This window comes from Aplysia californica, unplaced genomic scaffold (genome assembly GCF_000002075.1).
Source record: "Aplysia californica isolate F4 #8 unplaced genomic scaffold, AplCal3.0 scaffold00253, whole genome shotgun sequence".
Taxonomy (NCBI): Eukaryota; Metazoa; Mollusca; class Gastropoda; order Aplysiida; family Aplysiidae; genus Aplysia; species Aplysia californica.
This window is the reverse complement of record NW_004797523.1, coordinates 341,228-361,356: the sequence shown is the minus strand read 5'-3', so window position 1 is coordinate 361,356 and position 20,129 is coordinate 341,228. Positions and strand designations below refer to the sequence as shown.

Here is a 20,129-nt window from a genome sequence, read left to right as displayed (position 1 = left end):
CAAGTTTGACTGTATTTTCCTGTCTGTGGGGGCATAAAACACATTTGTTTTATATATCGTCAGGCTCAGATAACACAAACACGGAAAACTGGAAACCACAGATAGTTCGTACAATTTACCACTCCCCGAGCAGATATATCTTTAATTTTCCGTTATCACTTAACTCGCATTACGGTGTGTTAAAGTTGAACACAACTGTCAATCCTCGACATGTTTGAGTTATTCTGGCCCGACTGAATACATCGGCTTCAATCACAACAAAAACATCTAAATTTACTTTTGAACAGCTTTATTCTTCACATCAACAGTCTCTGAATTGCAGAGCTAAAAATCACCTCACAGCTCTCTTCAACACAAGGAGTTTCACCACAACAAAGTGGAGTCCACTTAATAGAAAACTGGAGTAAAATGAAACCCCCCTTTAACTGCACATTTATAAATCTCAGTTCGCAATTCAATTTTTTTCTTTCCAAAAAAATAGTAATAATAATAAATTATTAAAAATAACAAAAGACGTCTGGTCCCAGTAAGTTCAGTATAGGTGAACTCCACTCTATTTGTTAGTACATTATGCAATTCTTCTACCACAACAGCTCTCTTTGTCTAATTCCACCCAAAACACCACGCACTCATGCCAAAATGTAATTCTAACCAACACCAAACTCAAACTCATCATCATGAGCACAGCACTCCCCCCCCCCACCCCCTCCTAAATATAACGCTACAACTACACTGTCTCTAGCCAAGACTGATTCCCTCCGTTTTGTCATGGGAAGTTAGAGTACAGTTCTGTAATTGTTCTTGCACAACAATTTAAAAAGAAAAAGAGTATTTCCACCACCACATAACAGTCTTAAGCCTGAAAAAGAACTACATTTACAACTTAGAAGGCAGTTCAAATCATGAAAGGAGAAATGATTCTCTTACTTTTCTGTCAAGTAAACTCAGCCAAAGAGGAGCAACATGATGAAAGTCAAAAGTCAACAACATGTTTGCACAACAAAGTTCTTCCTATTCAACTAGAAATCACAATAACTCACACATCTGACAAGTCTAGAAATGTTCCTGCATCATGCAAGAGCAAGATATCAACAAACACTTTTGATCCTGTCCATTATAACTCACTCGCTGCCGGCGCCTTAACTCCAAGTCAAGCCGCTGCCTGCCAGCTTTTTTTTTACCTTTATCAAAATCCAGTTTCTCCAAACCTATTTATGTTAGATTTATGAAAATTGGCAAGTTTCAGTAGGCGATGTTGAACTTAACAGAACAGAAAGAATTTTGACTCTATGTTATTTTATTCATGTTTCATAGCTTTTAAAAAAAAAACGACAAATTTTGGGGACTAAAACTTTTTTGGGGGCCACACTAGCAAGTACAATATTTTTGCTGTTTTTGAGAGAGAGTTGCTGTTTCTGTCCTAAAATATGCACAAAAATGTATAAAGAAACAAAAGAAAACTAAATTGATAAGTTTTTTATGACTTCGGCTATACTATTTCAAGCGTCACCGCTTGAATCATTAGTCGTCGTACTAGACTCTAGTTATAGTACTAGTATTAGTATTAGCCTACTACTGCCGACAGGTGATCTATCTCTTTCTCTCATCTCAAACTACCATCACTACCGTTATTTTGCACTTCATCATCTGAATCTGAGGTCATTGAAACATATGGAATCTCTAAAATTACAAGCCATTTTCAGTTCACATCGGCATGAGCATCACGTTAGCGTTTGTTCGACTTCAGCACCCCGACTTTCCAAACAAAACCCAGAAATAGAACAAAGGGAACTCCCTTTCCAAAAATAGGCAGAACTTAGAGGGAAATCATTTTAATAAAGTGAAACTGCTCTGAGTGGTCAAAGGGATGTTACTCTAGTAACTGGGCCATGCCGTTGCAGCATCTGTGTCGGTAATTAGTAGAAATAAAGAGGAAAATATGCGACCGACAGGGGTACAGTAGCAGTGGTCAGCGGGCATCACCTATTGACCGAAACAGGTGCGGCAATGGCGGTGAGTGAGTTAATGGAGAAATACCTTACCTGGTAATATATTAAAGCAAATCATTCAGCATTTTAAGAAGTCCGGTAGAATCTGTGAAATAATATTTCTGAAGTCCAAAGGATGAAAATTGAAAATTATAAGAACTTTTCTTTTATATTTCTTGACAACTTACTGTTATTAAATATCATACACTCCCACATAATTTCTATTTTTCTGGTGAAAAAGTATAAGTAGGAACCTAACTAAGTACAGTAGTCTCCGCCTAAACGCACGGTGCTCAGGAAGGCCCCTTAGCGTGTGTTTATACGGAGCATGCATTTACATGAACCTTTGCAAAGGGAGGAAGGGACGCAGTCATCTCATTGCCTTTATATTCTAGTGACCTCCCTTTGGGGTGGGGGTCACTTTGGGTCGATAATGGGACGACATGTGACGGTTTTGTAAAAGACTCGGCGACTGCGGTTAAGAATACAAAGGCCTTGAATGGGTGTGTGTATGTGGGGGGGGGGTTTAAGAAATACAGACTCAATGTAATGATATAGAGACGACGGCCCAGCCACGTGGTTTTCCAAGCGACCAGCCCGACCGTAAATTCATGGATAAGCATTTACGCGTGTTGCGCATCATAGGCCTAGGTCTAACTAAAAATTACATGCAGTCACCCAAACACCAGTCAGAAACCTTCTCTTCTTAAAGATGCATTTCCAGTGATTAATCAAATAATATTTCAGTCCCCTAACTCCCAACATTCCACTGACCAGTCCTAGACCTATGTGTCTGTGGAAAGTTTGGTGTGAAAACGCTGTCCATCACTCGCACTTTGTTCGGCGTGAGGGGCAGTCTCACCCTTTGTTCAGCTTAACCTGTTGGCATGTTTCTCGGATCCGAGGGTACGTTTAGAGGGAGTGTCCGTGCGTTTGTACATCTAAATTATGTAGTAAAAAACCCATCAGATGACGAAAGTGTGCGTTTGAGCAAAGCGTGCTTTTGTGTGGCATGGGTTTAGGCAGAGACTACTGTAAACACTAAAACACCTTCAATAAATCTTTTAAATGTCTAACATGTCACATACAAAAAAATAGTGGCTGGCCTGTTATACATCAGGACCCAACGGGTCACAAATATCAAATTCTGCTTGTGGCTGCCTTATGACTTGGCTTGCTTCTTGCGGTAAAATCTCGTCTCGTCTGGGTCAAACCCTTGCTCACTGGCTCCGAAAACGGCCCAGCTGGGGGTTTTGGCCATGTAGTCCTCAGAGGAAAACGTCGCCTTTCCCTCGCTGTCTTTGTATTTCTGCCAGAGCTCGTGGAAGCGTGGGTAGTCAATCCATGTCCACCAGTCCGAGCCACGCTTGAACTGGTTAAAAAAAAGGTGTTTGGTAAGGAGTGTGTGTGTGTGTGTGTGAGTGTAAAAATACCAACAAATGCCAGTGTCCTTGTACAAGTCTACTTCTTTTTGTGCCCTCTCGCCCAATCCTATCAAAATAATGCCATCTGATTACTTGAACATTGTACACATAATGCGTTAGCTATAGCCAACACAGACTTAAGGTTTACTTAGTTTTGGAAATGGTCGACTGTAAATTATAACTTCTTAAGGGGGGGGGGGGGGGGGGGGTGGCTAATGAAAATGCCAAAACTCAGTTCCAATCATTTTGTTGCCACTTTGTCTGCATCAATGGATACATACACTTTAAAAAAGAGGTTTTGTGAAATAAAATTTACATTTTTTTTGTTTTTGTTCTTGTGACAGCAAAAAGTGGCGCTGACTCAGCAAAATTTCGTTATATTTTATAAACAGTGTTTCTACAAAACCAATAGAGATAGAAGCTTCATACTTGGTACATTTGTTATATATCGCTTGCTTCTCCTTACAGAATCAGATTTCTAATATCTATCATACATTTTCAAAATTTCACTCTCACTTTGACCAATGTTCAGAATTCCATATAAGGTGATGTTGCCACGCAAAAATGCTAAATAACTCAAAACAGAATCAATATTCAGGAAAAGTGCTTTTGTAAGGAGGAAGGCACTTATCTTGGGAATAATGTGTGAAAATTTCAATGAAATCTGAACGTTAGTTATTGAGATACACTTTCTATAAAGTTACCAGTTAGCCGAAAATGCAATTTCGAGAAAAACACAAACAAAGCTTTCGAAACATTGTGCAATCACAACCATCTCGGTTTTCACTAAAAACCAACATTATTCAGCAACATACACTACGTTTACATCATACTATAAAGCACAGGCTATTTAAAAAGATTTTACATCAATTCCATCCCCCCCCCCCCCCCCACCCCAACTGTCCTCTCAATTGAATCTCCGCCCCAAGAATGTAAACTCTCATTTGTCTTTCAGTTTCTGTTCTTTAATGGGAGAAGAAGCTAAAATATCTACGTAAGGTAGAAGGTATACATTCAAGAGCTTGTGTGAAAATTTCAACCAATTCTGACAGTAACTTTCTGAGATCTTATCAAAATAGTGTAGCAGATTTGTCAGAAAAGTCACTCTGAAAAAAAAACGCAAATAAAGATTTTGCATGCTGACATGCCCGTCTAAATATGTTAACGTTGCCATACTGAATTGTTTAGGTAAATTGAGTTTGTTGTTAGTCTTTTCCACATAAAGAATTCTTTAAATGATTTGGCAGGTGACTGCCTTTCTTAGAATTAGAAGAGTCGAGAATTTGTCATGGCAAAAAAAAAAAAGCTGCTACCTCCCTTTCATTTTCTTCCCATGTGTTTTGGTTTTGCAACGGTGGAATCTAAGACTATGCAACCAAGAAAGGCACCCTGTAAGCTGGCACTACATGATACTATCTAGATCTGTATATTTTCTCAATTTATTTTATCTTGCTATATTCTGCACAGTCGCTTCTTTCAATCTTGCTTGAAGGGGTTAACCGGCTTTGGGAACACCGGCCTCCGATTAAAAAAAACAACAATAGAATAATAAAGTTTTTTAAAAAATTTTTTATAACACTAGATCTAGGCTCTAGAAAATCTAGAGATGTCTATTGCTAGATCTAGCTACGCTAAACAGACTTGTATGTTCACTGCGAACAACCGGCCGAGAGGCTAGGGGAGCCATCAAAACAAATCCTAGATTCTATAAATTTGTTGATTGAGGGCAACGGAGATCTGTAGATCTAGATTTATACTTTGAATACCCCAGCCATATAATCATGGAAAGTACTGAAGGCTATTATGTATTACATGTATAATCTCAACAGTTTAGATCCTGGATTAGCTCAAAACGGAAAAGACTAAGACATCGAATTGAATCACGATCAGGTGATAGACAGACGAGAGAAGACGAATAAGAAGGAGCATGTGTTTGGTAGGCCTTGTCTGGCCGAAATACTACACCAAATTGCAAATGGAGCTGATAACAATAATTATTCAGCCTATAAACAAGATTTATTAGCCTAGCGTTGAAATCGGCAACACGATAAAAAACGCTTTGAAATGCAGCGAAAACGTTCACGTTCTGTCTTGCGGCATGCAGTGTAAACCCGCTCGGCGAATGAAAATTCACGGTCCGGTCACGTGACGGAAGTGGCCAACTGGTAATTGGTACGGGGTCTTCAAACATACCTAAATGGGTCCACGGGGTAGTTCCATACGAAAACGAAAGTGCAATAATCGAATAGTTCTTATCACGGCCTTTCCAACGATACCAAACTTGATTACCTTGCAGCCACGGAAAGTGTTGTTGTCAAGGGGTAAAGTTTAGCATTTCTTGACGTTATGTTTGAATTTTTTTGCCCCCCCTACCGCTTTCAAATACATTTTTTTGTATGTTAGAGGTCTCTTTAGGTCTTGGGACCTTCACAAATGGATTCTTGACATATTTTTCTGTAAGAATATCCAAATACTCGAAGTTCCATATTTTTTTAGCAAATACCCGATTTTCTATGGGAATCGAGACCCGCGGATTCCCTTAAAGCTAAGTTTCCCTTTCTAAAAGAAGAGTCTGAAATTTTTCACATCAAGGATACATTCAAGTTCAGGAGGGATAGTTACTGTTACCAGATGAATTTTGACAACAGAATGATGTACAAGTCTACTTACTTTTTTATGAGCGATGAGCAAACAGTTGGAATGTTCATGCTCAGAAGCGACCTCGTACAGCGGCAACCGGTCGGCCAGCTCGGTGACGAACCGCACCACCTCTTCATGCCACGGCACGTTCTCCATTGTGAGGCTGGAAGCTTTCGACTCGCCGCAGTACGTCACGCCCTGGGGTATGTTTTAATTTTAGTAGAGGTTTTTCAGCGCTCGCAACTGCATAAGGTCATATGAGGGCCAAGGGGTGGATGTCAACAGAGAAGTCCTTACAGGGAATCAAGCTTACTCTGCTCACCTCTCTAGCTTCAACAGCACAGAGTCGGCTTTGACTATCGAGGAACCCAGGAAATAGCGGGTCACAAAAGTGTGACAAACATACAAAAGGAGAACAGGAAAAATGACGATAGCAAGGATTAGGAAAGAAAAAGCAGCAGTTTCCTTTTGCAGTTCAAGCACAGTTATGAGCATGAAATTAATGAATCTGCCTATTTGCAATTACATTTGCATAAGAACATGGTTAATGTCCCCTTTGGGAATGACCTAAAGCCACTTCAGTCAGTAGTACCGCCCTGGGGTGGTGTTTTAGTTTTAATAAACATGTCACAGCTTGAAACATCACAAATAGGTCATGTCATATATAAATGCCAGAGATTAGAGTAGATGTTACAAGAGAGTCACAAACACAAAAATGAAGAAGGAGAGACAAAGACGATAGACGTTTGGTAGGAAAGAAAGAGCAAACCAAACCAGAGTAACCGCCAAGCACCCACTCAGAATCTTGAAAATAAACTAGGAAGTGATCTATGGATCAAACAAACGAAAAATGTCCTCACAAAACAACAAAAGAAAGTATGTTTAAAAAAAGAAACAGCAACATGCATATTTTTGCATTATGTCCAACCTTGACTTCAATGAAATCTGGATTTCCAAGAGAAACAAGTTTGGCGTAGTTATCCAGTTCCTCCGTGTTAAATGCCTTGACCAGGGTCAGTCTGTACACAGTTCTCTGCCCTTTGTCCCGCAGAGATGTTAAGCTATCCAAAAACCTTTGCCAAAAGTCCTTGAATAACGGTCTGAAAAGAAGAAAAAAATAAAATAAAAATGCAACCAACAGAATTATCAACCTAATTCCTGTATTTAAAGTTTAGCATTCCTTTGCATTTGAATCAAAAAGGCTCTCAAAGAAATGGTAATCCATTAAATGTATTCAGCAATTTGCTATTTCTAAGAAATGTACACCAAATACTTTTGAGGTACCAGGTAACTACAGTACAAAAGCACAGAACAGAGAGAGAGAGAGAGGGAGGGGAGTTAACCAGAAGCAGATTAAAACAATCCCCTTTCAGGGGTGAGGAAATTCAAGAAAACAACAACAACAACAACAAAAACAACAACCCACAAACAAACACAAAAACAAAACATAACAAAACAAAAACAAACAAACAAACAAACAAACAAAAACCCAGAGAAGTGGGACAAAAGAAAAACATACCAATAGGATTTGCCGAGTACGTATCAATCCACTGAACTATGTACATACGGGAAAACAATCTTATTCCTTACAAGTGCATAATAATATATATAAATATAATATGTATATATATGCGAGTTCATACTTTTTCTGTCATCAAGCTCAACAATGAAATAATTGCTGAGAAACTCGTCCTTCTACACTTTGACTACTATAACTACATTATTTGTGGTGCTATATCAGGAATAAAGATGTCCATAGCTGTTTTTTCTTTGTGAGCCTTCTAGATTTTCATTTTCGAGGATAACTCGTGTAGTCATTTTGCAAGGCAACTTCGATTCCCCGTGACTTCGTTTCTATCGGCCATTTTGGGGGCCTTGGAACGGGCATAATATCGTTCAGTGTTTACTCTCTGCCCTGACTGATTCCGAGGCTGTAAACCGTACGTAATTTTGCAAAAAATGGAAATCCCGCGACACCTTGTGCTCTGTCATCATTTGTTATGTTCGCAAGAACCAATCAGAAAACTAGAAATAATAGGGGAGGAGGAACGTGCATTGTTCCTGTCGATCCATTCAAAGCGTATTGTTGAGCGATGTAAGACAACGAGAAGAATAACGATGGATGAGACAAATCCATTTAAGTTTTCTTATATAGTCATCAAATCTAAACATGTTATGTTCGAAAATTCAAACCAAGTAATGGTTAACATAACACTGCGTTCCAATGGTCAAGTAGTGGTAGATCTAGATGCAACCACGCGTGCTTGGCTAGATGTCAACGAGAGGGGAAAATTTTATGTAAATTGATGATATGTTCCAAAATGGCAACAAACATTTATCCACTATGTGTCATCGTGATTATGTTCGAAAGATATTTGGTATTTTGCATTGAGTCATAGTTGTTGTTGTTGTTGTTATCGATCCAGCAACAGCTGGGCTCTCACCCTTCTGTCCAATGCCATGTAGTGATAAGTGCAGGTTTGCTGTAGTTGCTGTAATGTTCCATAGAGTGTGTTGTCAATGTTAGGTCTCGGAGGGAGAAGGGTAGCTCTGATGTCATTTAGGGCTGTGCAGTGGAACAGGTAATGATCCAGTCTCATATGCATAGTCACACAAGGGACACATTGGGGGAAGTTCCCGGTTTATTCTGTTCAGGTGGAAGTTGAACTGTATGTAGGCGGAAGATCGTGGTCTGTTTCTTTCTCTGTATGTGGTTGATATTGTCATTCCTTTTTGTTGTGGTCATATGTTTGAAAACTGCTCTGCCTGTCTTTCCCAGGGCCCATCTGTTCATCCAATCTTGTTTGTTGTTGCTTTTAATGATTTGTTTTGCAGTGTTGTATGAAGTTGGAATGTTGGGTTGTTCCTGTCTAGATCTCCGTTTGGCAAGTATGTCTGCTCTATCATTTCCAGGTATGTTTGAGTGTCCGGGGACCCACTGCATTACTAGGTTGATGCTACAGAATGTTATCAGATAATGGGAACCAAACAGTATATGGATCAAATCTTGGTTTAGATGAGGGTCATTTTCTATGGCTTATAAAAATGATAGAGAGTCAGTGAAAATCACAATACTCTGTGCTTTTCCAGGATGGGTGTCAAAAACTGTGTGGAGATGGTACAGTGCTGTTTCAATTGCCATCATTTCTGCATCGTAGTTGCTGCATTTCTCTCTACAGGCTGCAGAGATCTCATTGGAACTTCCATCTGGGTATTGTATTAGTATTCCATATCTGGCTTTGGTTGTGCCTTTGAATGCTGAGCCATCCATATAGACGTGTATCCAGTCATCTGAATAGCTGTCGATTGTTTGATGTGATGCAAGCATCAGCGTCACTGGGTCTGAAGATTTTGTGCTCTTGTCTCTGAGAGATGTTGTAATGATTGGCTTTTTTAAAGAAAGGTGGGGAGGGATGTTTTGGTTGACTCTTTTGATTTCTTTTCTATTTTGTGGTAGATGGTGACTCTCCATTAGTTCTGTGATGAGATGCATGATTGACTTTCGTTGAATTCCTTTCTTTGGTATCCATGTTTCTACTAATTTCCTGTTTGGGTGGTTGGGGCACATTCTTTTAGTTCTTTCATGTAGCTCCAAAACTGCTTTATCTCTGCGGATTCCCAGGGGTTCAACATTTGAAAGGATTTCGCACGCGGCGGTAGGTGTGGATCTCATGCCACCATTTATAAAACGAAGGGCATTGTTTTGGACCTTGTAAAGGGTGCTGCAAGTAGTTGTTCTGCACATAGTGAGTAGGCTATTGCTGATTCCAGGGAAGATCGGACATAACCAAGGTATAGAGCTCTCAGAGTTTGTTTGTCTGATCCCCATGAACTGCTTGCGAGTTTCTTAAAGTTTAAAAATTGGAGGGTTTTTTTTGCCTTGTTCCTTATGTTCTCCACTTGGCTTTTCAGGGTTAGACTATGGTCAAGTTTGACTCCTAGGTAAGTTGGATGTTCTTCTTTGGGGAGACTTTCATTTCCTATCTATAGTTTGAGATTTTCTTTGGTACTGTTTCCGTGCATTTTATTTTAAGTCTTTATTTCGATAGAGTCATAGTAAAATGGGAATTACAAGGGTTTTTTTTTAACCAATAGCATGCATTATGAGTCAAACTGAATCTCCTGAATATCTGTTTGACAAAATTGCCAAAAAATGAATTAAAATATGAAAATGGAAAGTTTTTAATTTCTTTCGGACATAACTATGATGACACAAATGCGAACACAAGACATTCAGAATTTATTTTTTCTATGATTTTATATGCTCTTCATGCTTATGTTTGAGAATTAAAGCAATGAGAAAACTATTAAAATAATTTTAAGTTCCGTAAATTACTTTTCAGGGTATTTTTCATATTAGATATTTTACAGAGATTCATAGTAAAATTAAACATGAATAAAGTGGCATTTTTTCATCATTAAAATGCACTGTGAGTTGAACTGAATCTTCTGAATTGTTGTTTGCCCAAATTTTAATAAAAAGAAATTAAGATATCAAAACGGAAAGTTATTCATTTCTTTCGGACATAACTATGATGACACAAATGCAAACACAACGGCATTCAGAATTTCTTGTTTCTCTGATCCTCACCGTTTTATATGCTCTTCATGTTTATGTTTGAAAATTAAAACAATAAAAAAAACTGTTAAAACATAAGTATAAATTCGAAAAAAATGTGTCATCATAGTTATGTCCGAAAGAATTTGACTTGACTTTACGAAACGCCACTTACACAGTTTAGTATGCCGCCTGTAGGCCTATAAATACATGTTTATGTAGGAGGAGATATACATGAATGGAAAAATTCAAGTAAAAACGAAATATTAAAAACTTTATCATCAACCCTCTGTGCTACATTTTAGGTTCCGACATATTGGCTATATATTTATATATATATCATTATAAATCGTCTGACTATTTATTATAAGACTCCTCCATGCATCATTTTGAAAAGTGACGTATGACAGTCTTTCACTGAGCTCTTGACTGCAAAAAAATATATTTTCGGACATAAACCGAAAAAACAATTTTTTTTAATGCACCTGTCAATCTTTTTCAGACTCTCCTTTGTGGCGGCATCAACACTGACGTAGAGCTGAGTGACAGGCAGCAGGTCCCTGGGGAGGTGGGTGGGACAAGGGACAAGGGACAGATGATGGAATATTTATGAGGTAGCGTGGTGAAAGCAGGCGCTCGTCAAAATAATGAAATTGGAGAAACAGGCATTTTCCCACAAGTTTGGAAATTTTGATCGAAATTTTTATTTTTTGGCTTATTTATTTAAGTCCATGTCAAAACACATTTCCATGGGAATTTTACTGAAAAACATTGACTAAAGGCACAAAATATGTCATTTTTCAGTTTTCAAAGACTCTTTAGCTATTGGAGTTTGCAAACTTTGGCAGCCATTTTCTCCCTAATATCACCACTGAAACCAGGATTGCAGATATCTTAAGTTCTATTTAAGTGAGATGGATATTTATTTCATTGGAAGCAAGACCAAAAAAATCAGCTTTCTCATGATACCAATAACTCCACATGTACAAAAAACTGAGGAAAGCCTGATGCCACCGCGTCGTGACACCTTTACAATGTCCTGCTCTTGCTTAAAAAGTCTTTTGCAAAAAAGTACATTGTCAGACTGCTGTTCACATGTACCGAGCCCAAAATTTTTTGAATTTAAAAAATTGCAGTTTCTTAACCTGTGATATCCGCTGTATGTGCTCCAGTATTGTTTTGTTTAAATTCAAATTAACCTTCTGGGCTTAATTCAGTTAAACAGCTTGCCAGAGACATTAATCTGTTTCGTACAGAAACCAGCCGTACATTCTGTTATGGGGCCTATCCACCTGAGCGAAAACGTGGGGATGACTCAGAATGCCCTTTAACCCTTTGAGCCCTTGCCACTGCCCGAAAGCCTAGCCAATGGTACAGCGGTGAGTGAGACCACGTCCCCAAACTGGCCCGCCTGGGACAAAACGTGTACAGCACAACAGTGTTTACTTCACAAGACGTAATTGATCATTTTGAAGATCTTTTTGAATTCAACACGAGTAATGACAAGGACTACTCTAAGTGGGATATGGAACGTGATTCTGACTATCATATGAATGTTAGTAATATATCGCCAGGCACTCAGCACAGAGGAGCGGTAGCTTCAGGAGGTCAGGGTTCGAAGGGTTAAACAAGAAGGAAAAGTTTCCAAAATGATTATCTTCCCCTATGTTCTCACAACAACCCAGCATGTTCAAGTGAGATTCTACTGCAGATGGTAAATATGTTTTTAAAAAGTTTTAATTAAATTTTTTAACTTCTGCAATCAAGCTCGATTGGAAAGTGTTTCACAATGACAGCCAAAAGCTATCCTTTCAGCACATGATGAGATCTTACAAAGCAAAAGAAATGATTGTATTAGCCAAGAGCATGTGAAACATAGAAAATACAGTAAGCTATGACTATGAGTGAAAGACATTCAAAATAGTATCACAGCCTTACAGAATGAACCAAAAAATAGATAAATTTGAAAGTGAAAGCAATTCAGCCGACGACATCATTCAAAATTTCAAAGCCTAGGAGTAGCATTGCCAGAAACTGAACTGACCGTATCTGTTCCGGGAATTGAGCATTGGTGACCAGGAAGCTAGAGATTCGCTTGCTGTGCAGAAGTTCCACAAACGTGTTGATCTCCGGGTACATGATGGGCTCGCCGACCAGAGAGAGGGCACAGTGCTGGACCGTCATCGCCTCCTCAAATTTCTCGGGTTTGACGCCCGGCACCCCTGTGGACAATTCCATGTGTCTTGGTTCAAGTTTAACTCTGCCATCATTGTACCCCCGGGTTGTATTCTTCACATTTTAGAATACTTCTAGTACGAAGATCTCTTTGAAACTTTCAGTATTTCTCAGAAAATATTTTGACAGACTGCTACGCAAAGCGTACGGATCGGATTAACGAGTAAATTTCCTCTTTGGAAAAGGGTAGCACAGAGTTCCCTTCATCGTATGGATACGATAGTAAAACACGACGTACTGATAGGGTTAAGGAAATAGATACACCACGCTTATAGGTGAAGTTTTTATAATGTATAAGTATGAAATAATATAAAAGACAGGTTATAGTTAAAGAATATGGCATCAATAGAAAATCTACAAATTTGACCCCAGGTCGATCTTTGGCCAATGTCTTCATTTATGGATTGCTAGAAGTAACTAATTTTGTCAGCACGTCTCACATATATATATGCAGGTCTTACAATTTTACAGGAGAGCCCAAGGAGGTTAAAAATAGTACTGTTTATACTCTCTTTGGAAGAATACTATTTATTGACTGACCAAGAAAAAAAACCCTTCACCTGTGGGAAAGCCTACAACTCTCTATCAAAGTGCACAATTCAAACAAAAACTGACAGGCAGCAGGCTGAACCATCCGGAAGGAGAAACACGTAACAAAAACAACAGTACTTTGGAAGCGGCCACGACAACTTTGAAGATACAGTTCACAGTTGAACAACACATTTTTTATGGTTGAAACATATATGTGTCCCTGCCAGTCAATATCAGTCATATGACAGAAATTTCAAAATTAAGTTAACATAATTTCCAAAAACTATCACCATTTCTGTACAATTTGGAAAAAAAACAACATATTTCCACTCCTTAAACCACGAGGAGATTGGTCTTATAGATGTAACTCAATAGAATGACCAAACACAAAATGAGAATAGACATCTGCTTTCCTCTTGAAAAAAAATGGATTGTGATCTGAAGACATAGCCTCATATTGTATGGATTGAATTATCTAATTTAACATATTCATACAAGGTCCCATACAGTCGGTGGATTCCAAGTAGAGTCCTTTCAGAAATTTTGATTTATAATAATATTACTGCATTTATTATTTTAATATTATTTCATTATTTTACTCAAATCAATTCTATTATTAGTATTATTGTTTTTGATAGTGATGTTATAACCGTGTTTCTTCTTCTTCTTTTTCTTCTTCTTCTCATTATCAATATTTTAGTATGATAATCATTAGCATTATTTATTTCTTTATTTATTATTTATTTATTTATTTATTATTTAATTAATGGGTTTTTTTTTGTTTTGTTTGGTTTGGTTTTTTTTCCTTAATTATCATTAATACTGCCCTTAATCCACGTGTTATCGATAAAAATAGACGGTAACATAAAGGATGACACTATAAGGGGGGAGGGGATGATGAGAAATGGTGAGGGGAGGGGGGCAATTGCAGCGAATTATAGGTGATTTCCAGGCTGAACACCATAGATATGGGGTACATAGAAGCAGAAACAATAAATTGGCAAAAAGATATTATTAATCCGCATACAGGAAAAAGAGGCTAAAACAGCATCTGGACATGGATGGCTGGTGCCTCTATAAATAAATCATTGATGGTCAAGGTCAAGGTCAAGGGGGGAAAAAAAGAAGTAAATAAGACAATATTTGACGAAAACTTTTAAGTATGCATGGTGCAGAAACGCGAATAGGAGAAAACGGGATCCAAAGTTGAGCAACATGTTTCCATAGCAACGGGGGTCTTAGAATTGAGATAGAGACTTGAAATTTGGCAGATATTTTGGCTATGCCACTACAAGGTAACACACAGAAGTAGAAAACTATTCATTAACAGCAAAAAGCTTATGGACAAAACAAAATTTTAATGAGAATGGTCTTCACATTAAATGCAACAACAGGTTAGCATTGTAGGTCCTTCTAGGCACCAGAAACTAAATTTTCAAAGTAGCTGTATGTCAAATTTATCTGTTCAATATGAAAGGCCTGTGTTTTCTGTGAATTTTGATGCCATACTTTTACCTCTCTGTCAATTTCTAAGAAAATGGCAGCTGTTTTAATTTGATATATAATCAAATATTGCTAAATTCGCTAACTGGCTGCAGATAATAAAAGAGTACCAAGTTCACCAAACATCTCCACATTAACAGAGTACAATCACTATAACATAGAAATGGAGCCTATTTTTTTTCAAGACTATGAGAACGATACAAATGAGTATTGTATTGCCTCAAACACAATCTGTTGATATTTCAATTCTTAAAAAATCACCCAGCGCTGTCCTGGCCGGCACCGCACCGGTCCCCGCGGCCAGTGGGTTGGCTCTATACTATAGTATACTGAGTGCTCCCCAGAGTTTCGCGGAAGGATTGATGCAATATAATTCCAAACCGATGACTTAATTCTAATAGAAAAAGAACTGTTCTTTCTATTGGTCCATTTTTTGGTCGGTATTTTACATAATAATTGTTAAAAATGATCTTTGAAAACTTACATGCTTTTTTAAAGGCTTTCTATTTAAACGCCAAAGGCCAAAAATATACCACGGGAAGCCCCATTCAAAACTCGAAGGAAGTTTGATTTGGGTGCTTTATTAGAATAAGAATATAATATAGACCTCAGCATAAAAACTCAAGACTTACCTCTGAACTGCTTGATCAGCCCAACGTGATTCTTTACAGCAGAATCAAATATGGTCTGGGGGTCATCCATTTTCCACTTCCACTCTGTCCCAACTGGGTTTGTATGGTGCCTGGGGAAAAGCAGAAACAAACCCTTAAATTCAAACAAATTCCTGTCTTTCTTGCGTCTAAAAAAGAAAGAATAACAACAAGAACAAAATCTTTTGTAAAACGCAACAGCACAAAATGCTACAACAGGCATCATCTTTTACTCCTTCTCCATCATTGTCACAATTCTGTCTGTCTAAATAATAGTTATTTTATTTTGTCACAGCATACATGACAGGTAAACATACCTACGACCACCTGTCGGAGACAATCACCTGTACAAATAACCACTTTCCACTTACACCCCCCCCCCTTTGCATTTTTTCTACATCTTTCGGCCAGTTTGGACATTTTTTTCTTCGAAATTTTGTGTTTTGCCTCAACACCTTGTATGTCCATTCAAAAATACTTTTATGTGTGGATTTTATGGAAAACGATTAAAGGCACAAATAATGTAAATTTTCATTTTCCAAGGACTTTTAAGCTGTGGAAGTCACCAAACTTTGGTGGCCATTTTCTCGTTAATTTTACTTCTAAAACCAGGGGACCCCACCTCCTTCAACCGCAAATATTACGACTTCTATTAAGTAGCGTAAACACGGCCTCGCTGGCACTCGCGGCCTTCCGACCGCGTGGTATCAGTGAAATTGGGGAAATTCCGATCGCTGTATCTTTGCTCTTTCACTATAAAACACCAAATGCCGTACACCTTGTAAAAGTTCAGCTTTTCCCCGTTACAAGGGTGTAAGTTGTTTATATGTCCAATTATTAGGAGCTGGAGAATCCCGTGATATATATTTGGCCTTTGGCGTTTAAACAGAAAGCTTTTAAAAATGCTGTCAAAATGTTTAAAGATTACTTTTTACACAAAATATGTAAAATACCATTGTATAGAGACGACTCGCTCGCCGCAGGGGCTGGTGCCAGCGAGGCCGGGTCAACGCTCGGTGTTTTTGTCAAAATAACGACAGATCATCGTGTTTGAGGTGATAAAATACTGATTTGTAATGATCTCACAGTCTTGAAAAAAATTAGGCTCCATATATTTGTTATAGTGATTGTACTCTGTTAATGTGGAGATGTTTAGTGTACTTGGTACTCTTTTATTGTCTGTCAAGCATGGGGTTGCAGCCAGTGACTGACTTTAACAAATTTGATCAAATTTTAAACAAGTACCATTTTCTTAAAAATTGACTGAGAGGTTAAAGAATGGTACCAAAATGCTCAGTGGATATAGGCCTTTCAAATGGAACAGATAAATTTGGCATACAGCTACTTTGAAAATTTAGTTTCTGGTACCTACTTCTATTCGCGATAAATGGATATTTTTTTTATCGAAAGCAAAGCAAATGAACAACCTTTAAGATGATACCAATAACTCCATATGCCCATTCATAGTTCATTGTTCCAGGAAGCAACATCCCTGCATTCCGCACATGTCCATTAATGCTCCGTTGCTCTCTCTAAAATGTCTCTGAGGGTCTTTCTACTGATTAAGCCAGTGCATATCTGGTTGAGCATTCTTCTGTTCTTTCCCCATATGCCCAAAAAACGGCGCAGGGCAACGGAGAACGTGCTTCTTTGGCGACGCTTTCTCCAGAACAGTTGCTGAGGACCATATGCCCAAAAAATTGACGAGCGCCTGGTTCAACCGCGTGGTGACACATATATCGTAATGACAGTGTCCAGGAGGACCACCTGTCTAAGATGACTTTTCTCATCGACAGTGGGGGAGGGTAGGGGGTTGTCTTGGACTTGCAAAACCTATGTTTCTCTCTCAATCTTCTTCTTTTTCTTCTCGCATCACTCGTGAAGTTTGGTATTTATCACATACTGGGCCTTCCCGCTCATTTTTTATTTTTTTCTTTTATAACATTCTCTCTTGTCACATCCACACTTTGAATTCCCCCCCCCAAACAAGAAAACTTAACTGACAAACAAAATAGCAATTTAGATTTACCTCCAGCAAAAGACACACTTGTTTGCACACGCTAAGCTTGGTGTGGTCTCCATACATCTGTGGCTCTCTATGCCATAGAACGTATGTTTGTAACAGCCCCCTCGTCCTCTTAGCATGGACTGGGAAAACAAACAAAAAACAAAAGTGAACAAAAGGCATCTGATTTATCCACTTCTACTGCACACAACATATCTCTCCTCCGGGCATCCGACCTCAGTAAGATGACTGTATCTCCCAGTAATACCTACCAGTACCAATGAAAGGGAAAAGTGAAGTAAAAGTACTGTTTTTTCAAATGCTTTTCGCAATAATTATATCCACCACGAATGTAGAAGATTGAAATTGTATATAAATCTGACAAAGTACCGACAGTTACACTGACATTTTCCTAAGAAAAAGGGGTATGTTAACATGTTGTAGAACTTTTGAAACGTTGAATAGCAACCTCGTCCTTCTAGCATCACAGCCCAAATGTTCAACTAAAAAAAAGCTGTTGGAAAGTCAGAACAAACAGGTAAAATATTTTCTAACAACCCCCCCCCCCCCCCCAAAAAAAAAAAACTGTCCAAAACACAAAGGGTAAATATTGCACACAACTTTTCCCCTTCAGCTAACAGCTTTCCAAATAAGCCAAGGGGTGATCTAAGTCGAAAAGAAAAACCTGTTAAAGCCAAATACCTTCGTCCAGCGACACAATTTCACACCCGAGTGGGAGCCAATCAGCTTGTAGCCTTGTTTCTCTAGGGACTGTCTCAACAGAGGTGTGATCATTTCCCGCGGGCCATCCCCACCATCTCCGTTGGTCAGTTTTGAAGCCTGTCACAAAACAAACAAAAAAGAATTGGGAAATTATGCGTCCGAGCCAGTGACAAAGGATATATGCTGAAATAATAATTCACAAACTGTTCTCGCAGACATTTTTCAGCACCAAAACGGGACAGTTTCACAGATCCAATTGATCAACCTCATGATGACAGTTATATCAGACAATCTTGAACTTCCAGAGCTTCTTTGTGAAACAGGAAAGGGAGAGAAAGAGACGAAAGGAAAAAAAGCATACCCTTGCCAGCAAAAATCTTGGAAAGCACTCCAGAAAAAATTATCTCATAGATTCACATGTAACAAAAAATTTACTTGGAATAAATCACTTCAGCAAGTGAGCAATTTTCCTAGACATACCTTAGACCTGCTCATGATGTTTCCGAGATCTTCCAAGTCAACCACTTCGGGTTTGGACATCTCTGCAGCCGATTCTTCCTCTTCAGAGTCGTCAAGCATCTGGAAAAACCATTTTCAGACTTTTTAATCTAAGCTTATGTCTTACGGTTATTTAACGGAAACTAACAGAGTGGATACTAAACAAACTACAGTTCAAAGGTGGATTCAGACCTTATCATACAAAAAGACAATATCTTTAATTCACTGGAGACTGGGCCTTTTTCGGTTCTACATACACTGAAGTCTGGCATTTTTGGGGTGTCTCAATATTTCAAACAACACACTTTTCAAAGACATACAACCGCCACTTTTACACACGTAACAGATCTAAACATGCTCAATATGACACAAAAAACAGAAAGGCAATATCTTTTTTTATAGTTTTGTAGAAATTATTTTTTGAAAATGTTCTTAAATTTTTTGCAGGCCAAATTTTTTTGACGTAATGTCTTGTGTAAAAAAAAACCAACAAAACCCCCCCAAAATTTAACTTTGTGTGTGAGTCTGTTATTGTGTTTTGTGTTTTAAAATGAATAAAAAGTCCAAACTCATGAATAAGCAGGTAATCGATATGGTAAGCCTTATGTATTAACTGTCTAATCCACTTCAGTGTGAAAATAACAGGGCTCCAGATGAAGCGGAATTTTGCGTTTGAAAGTCTAGTCTAGGTCTAGAACATTCTCTATCAGAATCAGTGATTTGATGCTCATTTACATTGAAATCAGGATCCCCATGGTCTAAAATACCATAATCAGAATTTTCTGAACTGTCAAAGTTGTCAAACACTTGAAAAATGTTTGCTTTTCGTGCTGCCAAGTGGATGGTTGGTGGGTGCTCTGGTGTGGTCTGCTCCTTCTTACCTATCAAACAACTCTCATCCTGATCTCTCCTCCTTCTTTTTTGTGTTCATTACTCTCTAATAACACCTAATCTTCAGCACTAATGTGACCTTATTGTGTTGCAAGTACCGTAAAACTCTTACTAAAACTAAACGTGCTGCCATCGTACTGACAAAGTGTTGCGAGAACAGACACCAGTCAGAGAAACGAAAGTAGGGCCTCGGTGTGACTAACTTTCCTTCAGGGTCGATAACACAAGAAATTTCCAGCCAATTCCAGTGAAACTTTACATGAAACGAAATAAAGGTTGGCTGCACAGTAAGAGACAGTTCATGCAGTGTTTGCGCGCATATTTTACCAAAAAGAAAACGCAAAACTTGTGCTGGGGGGGGGGTGTGTGAACCGCCTCTCGGGAAAATATTGGTGTTTGCAAATGCTGCGTGAAACGTCTCCAGAGAGTTAACTCTTTCATTCTGAATCTTCACTTAAGTGGCGTTTTTGGTTCTGTGTTTCA

General features: G+C 38.4%; 1 protein-coding gene across 2 annotated transcripts in view; it reads right to left on the bottom strand.

Annotated features, from left to right (window-relative positions):
* Positions 1-272: 272 nt before the first annotated feature.
* Positions 273-20,129, bottom strand: part of LOC101847430 (S-adenosyl-L-methionine-dependent tRNA 4-demethylwyosine synthase TYW1) — a 43,508-nt gene continuing 23,651 nt past the window's right edge. For both annotated transcript variants that reach the window (XM_005100604.3, XM_005100603.3), the window contains exons 8-16: positions 18,738-18,836; positions 18,237-18,374; positions 17,559-17,677; positions 15,512-15,621; positions 12,655-12,832; positions 11,096-11,170; positions 6,981-7,152; positions 6,083-6,250; positions 273-3,360 (exon numbers count right to left, since the gene is read on the bottom strand). In XM_005100604.3, coding sequence (XP_005100661.1) covers positions 3,151-3,360; positions 6,083-6,250; positions 6,981-7,152; positions 11,096-11,170; positions 12,655-12,832; positions 15,512-15,621; positions 17,559-17,677; positions 18,237-18,374; positions 18,738-18,836 — 1,269 coding nt within the window. In that variant the 3' untranslated portion in view covers positions 273-3,150. The remainder of the gene's footprint in view (positions 3,361-6,082; positions 6,251-6,980; positions 7,153-11,095; positions 11,171-12,654; positions 12,833-15,511; positions 15,622-17,558; positions 17,678-18,236; positions 18,375-18,737; positions 18,837-20,129) is intronic.